The 21,503-nt window shown below is 39.0% G+C and overlaps 1 protein-coding gene across 6 annotated transcripts in view; it reads right to left on the bottom strand.

The window, feature by feature from the left end:
- PLXDC2 (plexin domain containing 2) overlaps positions 1 to 21,503 on the bottom strand; it is a 421,308-nt gene that overhangs the window by 246,153 nt on the left and 153,652 nt on the right. For all 6 annotated transcript variants that reach the window (XM_082385510.1, XM_082385512.1, XM_082385511.1 and 3 more), the window contains one exon: positions 14,750 to 14,961. In XM_082385510.1, coding sequence (XP_082241636.1) covers positions 14,750 to 14,961 — 212 coding nt within the window. The remainder of the gene's footprint in view (positions 1 to 14,749; positions 14,962 to 21,503) is intronic.

The following is a 21,503-nucleotide window of genomic DNA, read 5'->3' as shown; positions in this document are numbered from 1 at the left end:
CAATAATCTAAGCTGAACCCAGCTACTTCATCATACCTCTAAAGTGTTTTGTGTAAGATACCACTTATATCTGTTGCAACTGCTACAAAATTGAAAAGAAATGCAAAGTCTCACACTAAAAGTCTCCCCTCCCCCAGTTATTTGATTGAGTTTCTTTCTCTTTTTCCTCCAAATCTATCTGCAAATTAGAAATGCTGTGGTTATTTTATACATATGCAATACTACTGAATGATCATACAGTCATACAGTTTAATCCATTTGTTATTTATTTAATTTTTTAGCAAGCTAGTTATAGACATAGACCAGAGCACACTTCTGTCTTATTAAAAGTTGAATGTATTGCCAATGTTTCAAATCACTTTGACTTTCTAAATTCATCTCACTGGTAAATCTAAAATGTTTCAGTCTTCCAGGAAAAACAAATGAAGATGATTACTTGAAGAAATGTCATTGTTTAAATTACAATACTTATATGTAATTAATCGAATATATAAAAGTTTTTCTCATTATGTCTAAATACTTTTGAAAACTTGGAATATTGAATCAATCATAACCGAACAGTATATTTCCCATGACTCCAATTTCGTACACTGTAATATTTCAGAAGAACAGAAAATAATCTTAGAAACATTCTTCAAAATAACCAGTGAAGGTGAGACCTTTAAAACCATCTTTCACTTCTTGTTTTCAATATCATGTTTACAAGGGACACAATAGGAAGTAGTTCACCAGGACTGTACTTACATAAAATAAGTACAGAAGAAAAGTAGGACAGAAGAGATCTGGAATATATCTCCAAGAATCAGATTATATTTGATTGAATTCAACTCAACACATAGTATGCTTCCTCTGGGGTATACATGAAGGCAACAGTGAGGTGCCTCTGAGAACTTGGAAATAAGATGGCCCTTTGGAAGATGACCTAGTAAGTTTATATTAATTAAGAATGTAATTAGTTATTTGTTTTGTATATAGTGGCAATAGCATCTGGTGGCCCATTGGACAGATGAACCTATGGGCATTTTATTTTACCATCACTGTGTTGGTCCACGTGTGATTAAGAAAAAAAAAAAAAAAAGAATGAACAAACAACTTTTAAGTGTTTGGATATCTCTTGAGAAACTAGAAGATGTGGCATCCTGTGCCCAAATTCCCACATGGCCGCACTCTGCTGCAGCTGGGTAGCAGCTGCCATGGTCCCCATGCCCCATCATTCATTCTCCTATATCTCGGAAGAAATTCCCTTGCAGTAAATCATGCCACATGCGATGATATCTTTTTTTTTAAACTTTTTTGGACTATTGCCACCATGACCCCAAGGGCTCAAATTTGCCAACCAAATGTAAATCCAATGATTGTCTTTAAATATGGGACTGAAGAGTTTCAGATCACTCAGAACCCAATCAAGGCAACTGTAGTAAAATGTCAAGACAACAAACTTGGACTGCGCTAGTAATTTAGAAAGGGGAAACCTAATGTACTTGATGGAATTCGGTTTGGAGAAAGCCTATGTAAAGCGAAAGGGAGTAATCAATTCAAAACAGTGGTTAACACAGCCGTTTTTAAAAACGGAATTCAATTACTTCATGTTAGAAGTAGGCAGATATATAATCCATCAAGAAAATGGGGAGAGAAATTCCAGATTGATCACATCACAGGGGAACTTGGAAATAGGTCTCTCCTGATTCCCTAATAATAATCCCGGGAGGTTAACACATGGATTACTCAATTAAAGGAAGCCTGGGGCCATGGATGATTCATTAAGGAGTAAGTGGGTGCACAACCCTGGAAGGGTCCAGTGTTTTGATGAACCTTACCCCCCCGCCTTTTCTACCTAGATGCCCAATGGCCCCTGCTCATCTAGAAGCACTATAATGCCTGCTGTCACCTGAGAAAGCCCAATTAGCACCCAAGGCAGGTGGCTTAAGATTCACAGCCGTGGTTTCAGGTTTTCTATCACTGGAAGGGACAGAACTCAGTAAGGTGCTTCTTTGTCCTCTGTCTCTGTCTCTTTGCCTCTGTCTCCAGGCATATGTGCTTTTGCAGCATTTCAATGTATGGTTGCCTGAGAGGGGAAGCAGAAAGAAAGGCAGCAAAGTGGATAAAAACAGCCCCAGCAGAAGCAAAGTGACTGAAGTTAGAGCAGCAGTGGCAGCAGCTTACTAAAGCCAAGGGGACACTTCTCCTGCAGGTGCACCCTTGCCTCTGCAAAGTGCGGTGGCTTCACTGCTCTGCTCCAGAACGCTACAAAGAGTCATGCTGCTGACACCAGCGCCGCTGCCGCCTCTTACTACTACTATTTTGTATGTGACAGCTTCAAATATAACTCTTCAAAAATACAGTTTAGAGGGGGTAGGGGAGGAAATCTGCGCAGAAGCATGAGCTTCAAACAGGACAAGTAGATAGGGAACTCCAGTGGAAACAAGCCGGGTTTCCAGCTAGGCACCGAAGAGGTATCACTGCTCCTGCACCCGGGGAGAAGGGTTTCTACGCCATGACCATGGGACACTTTCTCGGTAACCACCTTACTTTCCCTCATCCTTCATCTCTTCTTTTGCAGAAGAAAATGGTATTCAGGTCATTTGAGTGTGAAGACAAATTTACTGCCATACAAAGGATCCCAGTGGACAAGCTATAATCACATACCCCACGTCACTATTCGTTTGAATGTGGAAACAGCCAACAAAAACATCAGGCTTTTGATGGTCATCTAGTTCTAGTCCTGTCACATGCTATTTTCCTTACAGTCCTGGCCACAAGTGAGTCTTGGTTTTCTTGGGCAAAAAGGAAGTCAAGTCTCCCTATGCTTCCTGGGTTTTATGTCTAACCCTTAGTTAAATACTATTCTCCTTGCATCCAAAATATTTTACTTCAAATCAATGAATGCTTTATGAACATCAACAAAAGATCCAGCATTGTTTCATCCCTCATGGAGGCTGTAATCTGAGTTAGATTTCCCTAGATTGGGTCTTTTGAAATAGTCTGGTCAATTCTTGGCTATATGGTTTGGAGTGATATCCATGGAGTTTCACTTGCCAAACCCTGCTTTAAATAGAGAGGCCCTTTCACTTATTCTAGAAGAGAATCTACCATATATTTCTCACGTGGCCTTCTAGGAATGGAGACACAGGATAATGATTTCAGACTACACAAGTTGTTAGTGGTAACATGAGCTTCTAGTCAAGAGAAATACTTGGTTGAGAGAAAGGGTAAATTTGCCCGTAAGGGAGAAGAGGGGCCACTGAGATTGAAACAGAGCCAGGTGAACAAGGGTTTTGTGTGCATGTGCTGAAAAAGGGCACAGTTAAGGAAGAGAGAATTGGGGAATCTCATTTGAGCTGCCCCATAATCTTGGGTCCACGGTCGCATCTCCTTTCCAGTTTTCATAATGTCTGATCCTCTTTTTTTTCTTTTGGCAGCACCGAGCAGCTTGCAGGATCTTAGTTCCCCGACCAGGGATCAAACCCGTGCCCCCTGCAGTGGAAGCAAGAAATCCTAACCAATCGACCACCAGGCAATTCCCTTGATCCTCATTATTTCAAAAAGTCCATTATGCTTTGATTTCCTTCATTGTGTCTCATCCTTACCTTCCAGAACAATAATCTAAAGAACATATTTAAAGCTTAAGGCATTCACTGAAGCAAAAGGGAGTCTTGGCCAGTCCTCCAGGTAGCTGTTTAATTTTTATTGTCTCCATGAAAAAAAAAAATACTGGTTTTTGCTCAGAGAAATAAGTGTCTAAGTGTAAGGTAGAAGGGGCTATCCAGCCACCATTTATTTTCCCCCACTGAGGTAATTTTTATTTACAGTGATTAGGAATAATGTACACACATGTATGTGCACACACACACACAAAACATACACACACAAACATACATTTACAAATCACTAAAATTTCTATTTACGGGCTTTGAAAAATATCTATAGTTTATAGCAACCTTGCCTACACGTAAAGATTTTTAAAACCACTACCTACAATGCCAAGTTCTCTGGTTTTTAATTTTGCAACTGCAGCCCAAAGGAAGACAATGATACATTGGTATGGAGGCTACTGGGCAGATGGGAGATCACTGGTGGAAAGCACTGCTAGAAAAAAAAGGATGAGAAAATTAATGTTTGTCCCAGATTCTGCTTCTGTGCTGTCAACCCACTCCTTGCTTTGTTTCAGGGACTGTTTCAAAGTTGGAAATCATTTTCTCTTACCAGATTCTTTATTACCAACACTTTAAAAGTCAATAGACAATCAGGAGGAACAGTTTCACAGTCATTCACCCCTTACTCTAATTTGCATTCACAAGTGATCACCAGCTGGAAAAAAAAAATTCCCTTTGAAGATGTTTAAACATTTTTCTTAAGGAGATAAAAACACAGAGTTTTTTTTCTTTTGTCCTTTTATGCAAATGATTTAAATGCAGAAAATGTCAACCATTCTCCTTTTAATAACAAAGTAAGAAATACACCTTTACAAAGCAAAATTAAAAAAAGAAAATCCTTGAAGTGGCAGTTATGATTGTTCAGCGACTAAACTGCCTGAAGAGAGCATGTCATATACATTTGAAATATGCTCAGACCATAGCAAACCTATTCGATGAGGCAAAATTACATTTTAACCGTCATGGCAAAAGTGATTTTGATTTCTATTTAAGTTCTTTGTGGACCAGTAAGTAATTGAACTGCAGCTGCTTTCTTTCTAAAGTCTTCTGCCTAAATAGAGCTACATTGGATGGGCTGTTGTCAGGAGCAAAGAAGGGGGGCTTTTGAATGTATTGATTATTTTATTTCCTTAGGTTTATGGTGGAAAATATTACTTTCCACAGAGTTTTTAAGGGACAGTGAAAATACAAAGATTTGTCTAAAATTTTTGTTTACCTTTAGAAGATAATTTTTTTTATCACTAGGTCCAATTAGTAACATGAGAAAAATTTCTAATGAATACTTATTATTTTGGCCTGGCACATTTCTGTATTTATTCATAAAGTTGTTTTCTTACTCTTTGAATTGTACCCTTCCCATTTGAATATGACATCCTTCTGTTCTGGTAAAGATTAATCCCATTCACTTGTAAAAATAATAAAGAGATATCTGATTCCTCAATGGACAGAGAAAGATGACAAGTCATTCTTTGTTCAGTTGGTATTTAAGAAAGAGAAAACTGATTGTTTATACTTGATTTTTAAGATAACAGATCATTCTACAACACTATTTACAGCGAACAAATTAACTGTTTTGAGTTTCTTGGAAAGGTTTGTTAGTGTCCCCTGTAAACATTTTCGAAAATGAAATTTTAAATCACCTTCTGCTCTATATTAGTTTTATATGACAGAACAAGTAAAGATTTGCATTCAAATATGAACACTGTGCAAAGCACTATAACCTAAGAAAATTGGACAATATTATAACCTAAAATGTCCTTAGAGAAAAAAATCTGACAATCATAAATCATGACATTCATCTTTGAAAATTATAAAAATGTCCAGAATAGAATTCATGAAACCTTAAAAAGTTAGGCAGTGTTATATTTAAGTGGAAAATCCTATCACAAGACGAAATATTTTTAGTTTTGGAAGTATTTACCTAAAAGACTTCTTTAATAAAAGGTGCTGTGACTAAGTGAAATGTTATTTAAACAGTAAGAAATTTGCTTTGCAAGTTTTCCTTTCAAATGCCTTTGGTGACAAGTGGGATCAGCATTGTGAATGCAAAATAATACGGATAAGATAGATGATTGATAGAGGTGTTGTCTAAAAGGTGAATGTTAGTGTTCTCCATAGCTTTGCTTTTTAAGCTAAAGATTGTGTCAATATATGAAGTTTACAAAAAGAGCTAGAAATTACTTGTAAAAGAGAAATAGTTTCAGCAGTATTTAATCCATTCATTCAATTCAGTGCCATGGATTCCACACTATTATTTCAATTTAATAGCTCAGGCTTGAAATACCATACAGAAAATAGCTCAAAACAACTGTTCCCAAGGGCTGCAAAGTGCAATTCTTCTCTTGTTTCTAGACAGATTCAGACAACTATGCATTGCCGGGACATGAACAGAAAGGTTTTCTTTCAGGGATACACAGAAAGAAAAGTAAGGCAGTCTCTGTTCATTCCGAATGCTAGCCGCCCCTTCTCAAAAGGACCTTTGGCAATTTGATACCTTCCTTAATACAGTACAGGGTGGCACATTAGCAAATTTATCACAAATGCAAAAGCAAAGAATATGAATATGCATATGCATGCTTTGTTATAAAGAGACCTTATCTACCTTAAAACTGCTTCAGAAATATAAGATGAGATAAAAGTCCCCGGAACACTTAGCAAAATATATTATACATCACTGCTTAAGAATAAAAATATACTTTTTTCATACTGTAAGTTTAAATCATCAGGGATTTTTAAACACCTCCTATATATGTAATGGCCCACCTATGTGTAGACCTAATAATGTTTCCATAGAAGTCACAGTACTTGGCAAAGACACATGAGACATCTTTGACAAAGGGCCATAGAAACTTCTGGGTGCCACACAAAATTACAGATAATCATTGTTTATCAGAGTCCTAGTCTTTATTTTTCCAAAACATTGGTACTAAGTTATAGAGTGCACATTAATTTGTTAGATAAAATAAATGGCAAAGACTTGGTGTGATTTAGTGTACTCGGTTGGTGTTTGTTAGTATTTCTAAAATTAAGTAAGTTCACATCATAGGGGCTGGCAGATTCATTATGCGACAAATCTTCACGGGAATAAGGAGTGGCCCCGATACTTCTCCAGATGTAGTAATAAAAATCATATTATTGGCATGACTGTACCAACTCAGACTTATTTAGTCTTTGAGCTACAATCACTTTATTATTCTGTTTCTGATTCTGAAAATATCACATAAAAGACTAGTCTTTAAGGCATAATCCATTAATATAGAACAGGACTGTCCAGTGAGTGACCCCCAAAACTCTCTCTCTGTTGCCCAGAAGCTAGATGGCTGAGAAGAGAAGCTATGCACCTAGCAAGGAGAAGCCAGAGACTGAACGCAACATTCCATGGAAGCTGGCACCCCCAACCCAAGTGCTGCCACTTCCTAAACTGCCGGCAGGCCAGCCTGGGCTGCTTGGTGCTTGACCTTGGGTATGTATTTCCCCTGTGCAATGCTCCTCTCAGACTTGTCCAATACAGAGGAGAAGCAAACAGGACACAGCCCTGCCTGGACCACTGTCCACTGGGGGACACCTCCATGAGCTGCCAGGAGAAGAGGACTCGAGCGCCTGCTGGCTTTTTTGCTCCCGAGTTCCAGCCCATCCTTCACCCTGAGCCCTTTCCTCAACTTGCAAAGACTGGACACATTCTGGACTAGCAAACAATTAGCCTGGTTCTTCAGCAGGATTTTAAAAAATCAATTAGATAAAGATCTAGACCTATTACACTAAATGGTACTATAATTTTGATACTGAAAATAGTAATTTTCATGAAAGTGTATTTTAAATGTCCTGTTGGAAGTTAGCCTGGGGAAAGAAGAAAAATGAGATTGCAAGATGACAAAGTAGAAATTCTACTGGTTAACCTGGTGTTCCCTACATTAGAAGTTCCTTATCACTGCCCTAATTAATGCAAAGAAAGTCAGAGGACATGACGCAGTCCTCATGAATGGCTAGGAAATTGAGGTAGGAAAAACTCAATGCCAGATTCTTATAATTAATCTCAGGGTCCTGGTGAGGGGAGGACCTCTCTTTGTATATGGAGAATGCAAGAATATTACATTATATGATATTTCATATGATATTTCTCTTCGTATATGGAGAATGCAAGAATATTATTCTAAAATATAATTCTTGTTCTAAAAATAAATTATATGACTAACACACAATAATTTTACAACCTGTATGTATCATTCCGAAGACTATTTCCATGCTCTTACCGTAAGCAAATTCAATTAACTAACAGTGAAGCATCATAGAGATAATTCAGTTATTCTTTATGGAACTCTTTGAAATACAGTTATGGATCTTTTTTCATTTTTGTTCCAATAAAGAGCTGACATATCAAGCTAAGAATAATCTATAATTGAGCAGATATATGATACTCTATTTTAATGCTCATTATCTTTTTAGAGGGTGAGCAATAATTGCAGATAATTTCTGCCTGATTTACTATTTTCAGTGGATTTTCTTCTTTGAAAACTAAAAGTCATCATCAATATTCTAAAAGCAAATGAATGGGATTAAATCATAAGTTTGAAACTACGTGTTTTTCCAATTTCCAAAACAAAAGAAGTTGAAACAGATTTTGTTGTCAGTTCACATACAACCTTTGGCAATACAGAGTTGAAGAGATGAGGCCAATTCCCAACCCATATGAGATGGGTGCTTGTCAAGCTTGTAGCAGGCCACACTGCCAGGGAAGGAAATGACCAGGATCTGCAATTGACCCTCAGAATCAAGCAAGCACCAGAAGTTTGGGTAAAACTTCAGTCATCGTGGTTAATATAAGTTATTGATTAGAAATCTAAATATTCCTGAAATTCATATGCTCATCAGTAGCATTCCTCTAACTACTGTCTCATTTTAGCTCACAATAATTCTCATCTAAATTTATTTCATCTTTCCACCCCTTAGATTTTGGCTTTCGGATCCACTCCTCACTCATTTTTTGGGCACCAATACAATCTTGCCTTTCTCTATTTAAAATATTCAGTAGCTTCCAAGTTCCTTCCTGATAAATCCCAAACACCTTAGCATAGCATTAGGAACTGAACATTTGTGTCTCTCCAAAATTCATATGTTGATACCTAACCCCCCAATGTGATGGTACTAGGAGGTGGGATCTTTAGAAAGTGATTAGGTTATAAGGGTAGAGCCTTCATCAGTGGGATTAGTGTCCTTACAAAAGAGATCCCTAGAGAGCTCTCTAGCTCCTTTAGCCATGGGAGGACACAGCAGAAAGACAGTCCCCTATGAACCAGAAAGTGGGGTCTCATCAGACACCAAATCTGCCAGCTCTTTGATTTTGGACTCCCAGCCTACAGAACTGTGACAAATAAATTTGTTGTTTAAGCCACCCAGTCTATGGTATTTTTGTTATAGCAGCCTGAACGGACTAATACACATAGTATAAGGGAGTTTAAAAATCTTGCCCCACTTAGCTTACCAGTGCAAAACTCTCTGGCTAGAAATACCTTGATACCTGGCTACCTTCTAACTCTCTCTCTATGACGTGGTTCAGATGGCACCTTGTCTCTCTTCATTAATCCTGGCTGTCTACAGAATAAGGGTCTTCCTCTGGGTGCTGATTAACTTATGCAGTATTTCTGCTCCTTTTTAATCACATGCTCTCACAACGCTTTCCTTCTCATCTTTTGTGGAAGGCAATCTGACACTTACATGCATTTAGGAAATTTCAATTCATTCGAGTCAAATAAGTGTGCTTCCTCATGATTATCTGAGTATTCCCTTTGCACAGCTTTCTGATTCTGCAGCCATAGATGGATGCCTCTGAAAGTTTAAGATTCCCCTAAGATGGGAATGCTTCATTAAAAAAATCTACAACAGCTTTTCACATTCATAATAAATATAGTAAAAGAACGGTTCAGTATCAGGTGGTACTTTTCTTTCTTTTGAAAAATGTCACAAATCTGCATTATCACATTCTTCTCATCTGTAAGTACTGTCTTCCATGAGTTCACTGAGCAGAACAGTGGCCTGAAGAAAGAATGAGCACAGCAGTATTCTGCAAATTTTCATTATTTCTGTGAAATGAGATGATGTGTCTTATTACTACCCTTTATTTATATTCAGTACTGTTGTTGTCAGATCTCTGAAACTGAGAAAGCGTATCTAGGCTTGAGACACATGAGCAGTAGGAGTTCATTACCTAAGAATATTCTGATGTATTCTCTGTACTGCAAACATACTATGGAGGTTATGCCCACATGGGACATTATGAAATTTGCCTTTGCTTTGTAAAATACCTCAAAGTAACAGCATTCTCTTTTAGATTAAGGATTTGCCAGTGACTTCTTTCCTGTCAAATAGAATACCTAGTTATGAACTGCAATAAAATATTAGAACACACACAATAACCTGTGTGCAGCAATTGGCAATTGATAGCTTTTTAAAGAAATATATTATAGAATTTGTGACAATATGATACAGATACAACTGGCAGTGTGCCGCAGCAGATGATCAAAAAAAGAGTTTTTACATATGCATTTAGTGGAAACACAGTGGATCTGTAGCTTTTAGCTACTTCTATTGCACATATTTGCTAACTATTCTCCACTGTACTTTCCTCAGATATGAACTTTAATGCGATCATGGATGATACAATTGCTAGATATGCCTGCAATTTTTATTTAGTACAAGAATGAGAAATCCACAAGATATGTTGTTGGTAGGCACTGCAATTTAATCTAAGATTTTTCAGAAATTTGTATCCTCGAAACTAATAGCTAAATCTGCTCTGTGCTCTAACTCCTTGCAATGCAAAGTGTGGCCTGTAGTTTAGCCACGTCTGCATCACCGGAGAGGTGCTGGCCTAGCTCACAATGTCTGAGTCAGCTTGGATCATGGAGCTACACTGATATGATCCATAAACCCTATTTTTAATCTTCCCTTCTTCAAGTTATCCAGGTACTTTTGAATCGAAGCCAAAAAAATAAAAATCACACTTGACAATCCTTTTCAGAAACATTTTCATTGTCCCAAGAGAGGGAATATGAAGTTCCAAATACTGGATGTGGAAAAAAACCACACATTTGGTTCCATGTGTTAGAAAGGACTGATTTCTGTAAAGTGAAGAACTGTAAATTACCAACAGCATTACACGGGAATAAGCTGAGGAAACAGCTTTATGAAGACCAATAATTCTCACCAAACACTGCTCAGTCCCTCTCCATCCCATAAGGCGCCCTTGATGCTGCAAGAGCTCCAGCCCAGAAAACGGAAGGGCAGCCAGCAGCGAGGTGGAGATTCACCTGCTGCTCACCCATGCGTGTGTCCCTGGGGTCACGGAATTCACTGAAGGCTGCTCAAGCACGGCCAAGTCATGAATGGAATTCAGTCTAACCTGAAAGTCCCTGAAGCCCTTATATTCCCAAAGTAATTACAAAAAGCATGCTAGTGACTGCTTTTAATACCTACTAATCAGGGGGATGTACTCTTCTTTTGACTTGCCCAGGTGGTTATACATCCACATGAACAGAGGAGGTACAAGAATAAAGGTCTCATGTAAAATAAAATGCAGATCAACAGTGGTACTTGCCAAATGTTGAGTCCCCACTTATTCATCAGGAAATACAAACTATTTCAAAACATCTTTGTATCTTCACGAAAAGAATATGAAAAAAAGAAAACAATGACAACAGCAATGAAACTTCAATTGGAAGATTCTTTAACTGGGATACTAAGTTTTACAATCCCTCCAGTATCTGTTCTTGTGCAGAGCCAGAAAAAATACTGTCACCAAGTTAAGAGAATAACAGTTTTTGTTTATTTTGGGATGAATTTGTGCCAAAATAGTAAATATGCTATTGTCTTTTGTTTTCGTCTTTGTTCAGTGAAAGTGGGATACAAAGTCTAGACAATGGCAGAAGTTGGGGAGAACATGCACAGGAATGCCATTCTGGGTGGTTTAAGTCTCACTGGGATACAAATTATTTTAACAGCCACTGCTACAATCAGGGCTCTCAGGCCAAATAATTCTGATTCCTGACATCGACTCTGGAAGCTTCTAAAAGGCAAAAGCATACACAGTCGTTCATGCTCATTGCTTATATTAAGAAACATAAATCAAAATGCTATTCCTAAAACATAAGAAAAATCTTGTCACGATGCCCAGCACAGAGCAATCACTCTACAACCACTTGCTTCCTTTCTTTCTTATTTCCATTTAACTCAATCGGGCAAAAGTATTTTCCCCAAAAGAGAGGCAATGGTTTTCAAAAATACTATTTCAAGGGCCAGGATAAATAAACTTTACAGAGAAGTTTCAGATGTAGGCTTTTGCTTCCAGAACTAGTGGTGGTGCCGAGGGGTGACTTATGGGACTTTAGATCCCCAATAATCTCCATCAATCCCCAGCACCCCATAAAAATAAACTCAAAATAAAAGCAGTCCTCTTGTTATGAAATCTAGCTTCAAGACGAGTCCCCTTTCAGCCAGATTGAAACCCTGAAGTTACTCTATCGATATTCAGGTGCCACAACTATCCAAAATCATTACATAATCAAACAGCCATTTATTTTTCCTTATATTAGAGGAAGCAAAGCCAAGTAGTAAGGCTAAATCTTGAGAGCTGGGCAGTCCTGGGTTTGAATGCCAGCCCTTTACTCATTAATGAGAGACCTTAGGAAAAATACTCAACCTAAATCGGAAAGTACCCTCATGTTAATCACTGAGATTAGCCAGTGAACCTGGGGATGCAGCTCTCAGCAGGCTGATGTAGGGACTAGACAAGAGGATGACCATCCAGCACCTGGCAGCTCTTAGCACCAAGTGAGCGCTCAGTGAATAGCTCTCTGCATCATCCTTCCTCCTTTTTACTGATTCAAAATCTCTGACATTACATGGTCTCCCTCTATTAAGGTAGAAAAAGAGAAAAACTGGCTGAATAACAAAATCACGGCTATACTAACAACTAGCATTGTATTGATATTTTGAGGAGTGTTAATATATCCCTGAGCAAAAGGATTTTCTATTTTACAAATGATTAGAAAAATTCAGCATCCTGCATGGAGATCACAGAGTTCCAGGAGTCTGTGTTCTCTCCCTTTAATCGCAATAGGTTACTAGTTCTGGGCAGAGAGGAAACATCTCTGCTTCTGTTCAGCTCTCCTTTCTTTATGCTGCACCCTGGCTAAAGAGCAGCCCAGGGAGGAACTGTGTTGCCTACTCTGAGCTGTTACCACGACACTGTTGCCAAAATAGCAGGTACGCTGCAGGAGTCAGAAAAGCCTCTTGCAGATATTATATGACTTCTGCTCCTGGCACATCCTCTGTTGTCTGTTAAGGGCCTGACGGGGGCAGCCAGGGACCACCAGAGCCACAAACTAGCTAAGGAGATGGAGAGGGGTTTTGAAAATCTTCGGGCTCTCACATCAACAGAATCCCAATGGCCTGTGCTTCAGATCTGAAGATTCCTCTCACCATGAGGGAACAAAATGATGCCTTGATACCATCTGCAGAACTATGTCATATCTGTTTCATGAAGTTGAGTTCTTTTCCTAAATAATGAGTATTTCAGGGCAGTAAAAAGAATGCTGCCTGTTTCTTTAAAATAGAAACCTGTTACCTGGGAGATAGTAGGAACTAAACCTTCAGATTGAGAGAATATCCAAACGGACAATGTCCAGACCATGGATACCAACAGAACTCTGACCCCAACCTCTAGAGCAATCAGTCCAGGGAGCCAAAACACAATCCTGGCAGCAATCGGCTCAGAAGGGGCAGGACTTGATTGATAACTGATGGTTTCTCTATTTTTTGTCCCTATGCCCCACTCTGGACCAAGCACAGGAAGCCATATATGTTCCCCAATCACATGAGATGCTCGGCTTCTGACGAGCCCACCTCCAGCTTCTCCAGGCCAACAACCTCTAATCAGAGCGCACCTGGAGCCTTCCCTTTTTTTAACTGATTCCCACTCCCCTGCCTGCTTTTGAGTCTCTGCCAAAGGCAAGTGATAGAGGCTCACTCCCTTGCTACAACAAACTGAATAAATAGCTTCTGTTCTCATTTGAATGGTTTTTGCTTAGTTCCATAAGATTCACTTGTTTGTATCTGTTATATCTAGTATACTAACAAGAGCATATTTTAGGATTTGCAGTGCTAAGGACTATGGAAACTTAAGCAACGCAATACCACCCTTGAGGCCTCTGGGCAACCCCAAAATCTGCCTAGAATGTGCCTTCAGCAGCCTTCCCTACTCACCAAACCCACCTCCAACCGTCCTTCTCTTTCCAACTTGTGGCTCCAATTATCACAAAGAATCATGTACAGTAATAGAGTGACCAACCATCAGTTTGCCCAGATCTGCCCCATTTTAAGCACTGAAAGTTCTACATCCCAGGAAACCCCTCAGTCCCAGGTAAACTGGGACAGTTGCTCACCATACAAGACTCCTCATCATGCCGTGCTGTTCTAAGACTCAGCCTTTGCAGATGTAACTCGTTCTGCCAGCAATCTTCTCTTTTACCCTCGACAAATTATCAACCTGGTGAGCTCCTCTCAATCTGCCGAGCCCGAGCCTAAATGCCCACTCCTAGGCCTCTTTGACAAGAGCCCATCCCCTAATCCCAAGCAGATGATCACCCCCTCCTCTATGCCACACTGGCCTGTATATACTTTTGTGCATATCACGCGGCATAGGGATGATTTGGTTATGGCGTTCGGACTTTCTGACGCTGTTACACAATTATCTCCCTGCAGGCAGGAGATGTACTGTATTTCCCTTTGTGTCTCCTCACGGTCACCATCACACCAAGCCCATGTTTGTCTGTTTCCTGAGTAAGTGAATTTGTGGGTGATTAAATGGCTTAGCTATTAGTTATTTATTTGTTTAACATAATTATAATTACTTATTGAATTCTTGAATATTAACAAATTAATTATTTATTAATGAATTAAACTGATTCTCTACAATAAAAGTCCAAAAGTTCCAGATTGAGCCAAAGGGACAGCTTATAAATATTGATATATATGTGGAAGTTGGGTGCCGTATAAGAAATATACTTATTAATCCATTTCAATTACCCAGATTATTGACCTACCTCAATCTGGGTGGTGTTGTCCTGCCCATCATCCAGGAGCAGGTCTGTGAAGCCTCTGGGCTCTGGGGAGTCTTGGCCCAGGCTGGCTCGGTTTGAGTCTACCGCCTTGAGAGAATCCAAGTGCCTTTTCCACCGGTGGCTGAATGCATGTGAATCCACCTCCACCTCCTCTTCTGTTTGTGGGAAGGTCTGAGCAACCTGATAGTGCCAATCTGTTTGAAAAAAAAAAAAAAAAAATGATTTACCATCTGTTATGCGTCATTTGCATGCTTTCTAATAGAGAAGAAAAATATTCTGCTAGTCATAAGAAGAGGAAACTAACTCATAACAGTGAAATCTGTTTAACTGTAATATTTTTGAGTTGGTGTGAATATCTCTGAGTAGAACACGATTTTAGGACACACCATGATAAGCCATGACAATGGTTAATGTGCAGATCCAGCAGAGTCCCTAAAACAGATGCGCAGCCCTAAAGTAATGCACTTTTATTCCCTTCCTTGCCTGCCCTCCACACACACACTTCATAAACATTCTCTAGTGGTTCTGAGAAAACAAACTACAATCCAAGCAAAGGAATGAAACTAAGTGATTCCCAGCACATTTGAAAATACAAATCAGACGTTAATAACTTGTGAGTTTATATTATTTCATGTGAATTATGCTGGGCAGCAGAGAGAAAACAGAGCATTTGAACGGGTTAAATAATACATGGAATGACCTTCGTGCAAACGTGCTAACCTGCCTTGTAGCTCACAAGTCAGACTTGGTTCATTGCCGAACTCATTTAATAAGCCACGTCCTCGGGAGGCATCACAAATGCTCTTGTTCAGTTGAGCTGTTCTCACCTCGGAATCTTGTCAGGGTGGTAAAGGATGACAGTGATAGGCACTTAGAGAAATGGATGGGAAGGCAAGGAGATCAAATCACAAAGGTATTTTAAAGCCATCTGCAGGGACTGGCCTTGCTGACCCAGCTCATTCTGCTACTACAGGAGGGAAAATTAGATTTAATCATTACTCCTAGTCTTTCATTTCAGTGGGTCAGCAGGGGAAGGTGTTCCACAAGTATGGGAAATTCAGTGTCTGACCAAGAACAGTTCTCCTCTAGGCAACTATTACCAAAAGATACGAATTGACAGGCTTTATAACTGGCAGGATATGGGTTCAAAAAGGGCTAAGAGAGCAGTGATTTAATTACAGCTGTGAGGTTCCCATCAATACAAGAACGTTCCAAGAAACAAAAATGTATTTAATGAAGCTTATAATACCATTAAATCAGTTACTTAGAACTCTAATAACCAAGTTAAGGCTACCACTACTAATCACATGCAAATGGTCTAAAATACCTCCCTTTGAACTCAGAAAGATGCTAATCATTCTTCTAGAGGGGCTATTCTTTGATTTCACTGTGAATTTAAATGATCTGCCACTGCCTAAAGGCTTATTGGATACAGTCTAGAGTGATGCACTACCACAGTGTTGGCAATCTAGACTTTTCCATGGGCTTGTAGAATATTAGAGCTTAAAAGAGTCATGGAGATGGAAATGGCCAAAAATTCCACAGAAAGGAGCCCTAGAGCCAGAAAATGTAGCACTGTGCTCAATTCACAGAATAGCTGGTTGTAAGGCTAGGAAAAAACTCAGGTACATAGAGGATTGATCATGGTCCCCTCCCACCTTCCACACAGTAAATGTTCAATATGTATGTCTAATGAGTATTTTACAGAAAATGTTTCTTTTTTGTTTGTTTGTTATAAATTTATTTATTTTTGGCTGCATTGGGTCTTCGTTGAGGTGCGCGGGCTTCCCATTGCGATGGCTTCTCTTGTTGCGGAACACGGGCTCTAGGCATGCGGGCTTCAGTAGTTGTGGCATGCGAGCTCAATAGTTGTGGCTCTGGGGCGCAGGCTCAGTAGTTGTGGTGCACGGGCTTAGTTGCTCTGCAGCATGTGGGATCTTCCCGGACCAGAGCTCAAACCCGTGTCCCTTGCATTGGCAGGCAGATTCTTAACCACTGCACCACCAGGGAAGGCCCGAAAATTTTTCTTTTTTAAGGTGTTGTCCCCACTGGACATTGAATAATGCTCAATAAATGTTTGTTGACTGACTAAAAGAATGAATAAGTTGTAGACAGTCTCTTTGGAGCAAAAATGATAGGACCAGGCACAATTAAGTATGGAAGAAATACTGTACAAGGATTCAGGAGACCTGGGGTAGAATTCTTTCTGTTAGGTTTGCTGAATAGGGGATATTGCATAATTTACAAAACTCTCTGTGCTTTAGTTACCCTATATTTCAAATGGAAATGAAAATATCTTACCTGCAAAAGCAGACAGCTTTTCCTGAGTATGTGCCAGGCTCTAAGACTTATGATTCTAGGCAAAGCTACATAAAGCAATTTTATTTGCTTTATTTAGATATCCTGCCTCATTACCAAAAATATATGAGGCAGCTTACAACAGAAGTACACAAAAAAGTTTTATAACAACCAGATAAGGCCTCGTAGCACAACACTCAGATTAAACTTTAGAGCTGTGCATTCACCTTGCACTAGGGGTGGCGGCTCTCTGAATACAAACAATCATGTAGGAACAACTGAAAATCTATAGGGTCCTTACTAGAATGTCAGTGAAGATAAGAAAGATAGCAAATATCATGTAGCCAATGGATTAAACAGTCCTAGATATAAAAATATTTTTTTAAAAAAAATCACAGAAAGGGAAAGTCTCCAGCCGGAGGTTTCTCAGTTCTTTATAATGTAAATCAGAAAAAAAAAAACCCGAAATCTCCAAAGAAGTAGTCTTTATTAAAATCTTCAAAACAGAATTTCAACGCAACTGTTGGTTTCTTTAAAATAGATGTTATCATTGGATATTAATTGCCTGATATTAATTTTACCAGTATCCTTTTAGATTTTTATAACGCAGGACAAAACATAGTACTTTTCATGATGCCTGTTAGGCCAGTAACATACCACTAGCCCCTGTGGTCCTGACACAGAGCACAGAGGAGACGAAGTAACTAACACTGGAGGAGCTGTCTGCGGAGGAAGTCTAGTTCTCAGCTTTGATTGCCCTTTCTCATTTCCTCCCTGCCTTCTTACCCTAAGAAGGAGCTTCAAAACTTAGGGAGGATAAAGTCCATATTCCCCACTGCTAAATTAATTAAACAAGGAGGCCATCAGACTGAGGTGGCTCTAATACCCTAGCAGCCTATGTAAGCAAACCCAAACCTGAGCCTGCAGCTGCCTCAAGGTTAAGAAATCAAAACCTAAGGACAACCAGTCACAAACTTACAACTAGACGTTTCTGAATCAGGCAAACACTTAAGTTACAGCCAATCAAATAATTTCCTTGTTTTCTTCTGCCTTTTCTCCATAAAATCTCTCCCCTCGTTGGGGTTCTTGGAGTGCTCCTAACCACTTCTGGTTTGTGCTGCCCCACTGAAATTGATTTTCAGTCAGGTAAACTCTTAAAATGTTGAATATGCCTCAGTTTATCTTTTAACACCGCTTAAGTTGAAATTTGGGAAGTCTGATTAGTGTGTCAAACTCTTGTTTTTGTGATGAACATTCCAACTCATTTTTAGCTAGATTATTGGGGAAGGTGAATTTAACAGACAGGTAGGCCTCCGTATAAAACAAGCATAAATGCTTCCTCTAGCATTTACAAGGGTAAGTCCCCAGGCAGCTGTGGGTTTTGGTGTTTGTTTTTCACTTTTTAGCAGTGTTTTATGATTTTTTTTTTTTTGCTTGCTTTACTGTTGTATTAATTGCTATTACAGCCATTGATGTCCATGATGTCCATGATGGACATGCTTGCTCCTTCTAGAATTTACTACAGTAAACTTTGTAAACTGATTACTCAATCACTTGCTCAAGGCTCTGACTGTAAAGAGTAAACAAAATCTAAGGAAGGAACTGAGGGTTTTCCAATGTGAAAATTTGTGAGCTTCAGTGCCTAGCCTCTGTGAATTTTCTTTGGGCTGCTATTTTATACCTAATTCTTTTTCTCTGGTTAGGTTATGAATAAGCAAGACTACCCAATCATGCATAGAGGAAACATTCCTATTTGCTCATAATTCAGTAGCACATGGTTCATCAAGACTAAAGTATGAAAGTGGCTTAGATTTTTAACCCATTTCAGAATGATTTTTAGAGAAGATAAAACAAGTCAAAAATGGATGTTTTCCAGAAATAAAGACTGAGAAAAACTGTCAAAACCACGGCCTTGTTATCTACATTGTAAATTACTCCTATGCACTTCATGGGCTTTCTAACTCATAAAAATATTTCAAATTATCCTTTAAATCACCACCAAAACAAATCATTCAGAAGAAAGATGAAGGGATATATGTAGTATAATTTTTCCCTTCCCAGCTGTAGTGAAAACAAAAGCAACAGGAGGGATCTTTGAATAGTCTGGTTGAACAGATTGTCTGCTTTCTGTCCACTGTATGTTAATTAAACCACTAATGGAAAACCTTCAAAGATAATTTTCACCAACATATTTTGCTATAGTTGTTAATCACATAGCTCATGGAAACATTAAATATATCTAAGGACTTCCATTTGGATAGAAGGAGAGAAAGCAAAAAGACATATTTTTGTATATTTAATATATAAATTGACCTTAACACATTCTTGAGATATTTTACTTGATAAAAATAGCAGATAAAGTATTATTGAAGAAGGTATTTCATTACATTTCAAATAGACCATCATTATGAAACCCAATAATGTCTAGTTAATCTGAGAGTAAAATAAGAAACTCATGTACATCTTCATATTATTCTTTGCAAACCTTGCAAGTCTCTTTTGTGCTATCATCTACTATAAAATAAAATCATTTAAAATAAAAACAAAAGGGAAGAAAGCTGTTCTGGGTTGGATGTGTTTATATTTGTGTCTTATTCTAATGATTTTATTTAAATACCTTACATTTAGCTAATAGTTGAATGCATCTTTAACTGTATTTCTTGAGTCTTGCATACAAACCGTACATACAATATATGTCGAATGACCAAGGAGTAACCACATAAATTGACATGCATCTTGTGTAATGAGGATCTGTCATGACTGCACCTTTTGACATGCACTTTGGTCTGCACTTCACAAATGAACCAAATCATTCTTGTGGAACCTCTGCAAAAACGTTAAGATTTTTTACGGCAAATAGATTTACCGGCTAGATTCACCTGACAATAGATAAAATTATTCGGCTAAGGTAGACTGCCATATGGCTTCACATCTCAGTTTATTACGGAAATGAAGAGGAAATTCCATACAAATGGTTATATTCTTGGTTCTGTCCAATAATGAACTGTCTATGTAGTGGACTTGGAGGTTTTGACTGATAGCATTACGGAGTAAGATAGCTACAGAAGAGAAAGCAGACAGAATGTTTTGTCAAGAGACATTAAAGTGTTTGAGTGGGACCTGGACATCATTTTCTTGTTAAGCTTCCCACATGATTCTTTGTGTCCCCCTGGTTGAGGACCACTGCCCCGTGCTCTAGTCCTACCACAGGTCATGTCTTCATCATCTCTTGCCTCCTACCTGGTCTTACTTTCTTCAAACTCTACCTTCTCCAACCTTTTCTCCATCTGCTATCAGAGATACCTTTCAGATTTACTCACTTCTCTCTTCTGATTAAAACCTCTAAGGCTCCTTACCACCCACCAAAACTATAAAACACCTCATGCTCTTGTTCTAACCACTCTTCCCTGTCTCTGCCTCCCCCATCATGCTCTATGCTCCCACCACACAGAATTTCTCAATCATCTCTTTACCTGCAGTGAATACCTTTGCATGGCGGAAAGCCCTTCCTCACTCCAGGGCTTTGGGAAATCTCACAACTCCTTCAAGATCCAGTTCAAATACTGTCTTGGTAAATGGAGCCTCCCTTGACTCCTCCAGGCAGGGCTGATTGAGTTTTCTTCTGTAATCCAATAACTCTTTTCACCTGACTCTTTAAACACTTCCAACTATCCCCACTTCAGTGTGAGATTGTGCAGAAAAGAGTTAACACAGCAGGCCTGAGACTGCTATCCTTAGAAAATCTTGTTTGCAAGGTTGGCCCTTGGCTGGTGCCTGGGAGCTAAGATTTGGGGAGGGTTCCCACCATCCCCTGACAGATAAGAGTGGCTCACTGTGGCTATACTGCCTGGGCAAACAATACTGTTTATGCTGACAACCTGCCTTCCTTTTGGGAGTCTGGAATTTTGGTGCACGGTAGACAGAAGGTGGGTATGTGAACAGTTCCCAATAAAAACCTTGGGCACTGAGTTTCTAATGTACTTCCCTGGTTGACAGTATTTCACATGTGTTGTCACAACTGGTTGCTGGTGGAAGTAAATGCTTCCTCTGAGCTCCCACTGGAGAGTGCTCTTGGAAACCTGCCCTGCTTTCCCCAGACATTAAAAATGCCCCAAGTGCCTTTTCCTTTTACGAATTTTGCTTTGTATCCTTTTGCTGTTACAAATCACAGCTGAGTCTTATGATTCCTCCTATCATATGACCAAACCTGAGGGTGGCCTTGGAGACTCCTGACACGGAGATGTTTCAGAACAGGACCTCTATCTTATTTATATTTTTTGTCCCATTGGTAGAAACATGGATATTGACATATAATAAATATCCAAAGTTTTCTGAAAAGCAAATGAATGAATGAGTAAACGAATGACTGGCCAGGTTGCTGCTCATCTGAGACAGTGTCTTAAAGGATTATGTATGCGATCTGTTGTCCAGCTTCTTA

Source organism: Balaenoptera borealis, assembly GCF_965194805.1.
Source record: "Balaenoptera borealis genome assembly, chromosome: 3".
Classification (NCBI taxonomy): Eukaryota; Metazoa; Chordata; class Mammalia; order Artiodactyla; family Balaenopteridae; genus Balaenoptera; species Balaenoptera borealis.
The sequence above is the reverse complement of the archived record's forward strand: the minus strand, read 5'-3'. Positions and strand labels throughout refer to the sequence as shown.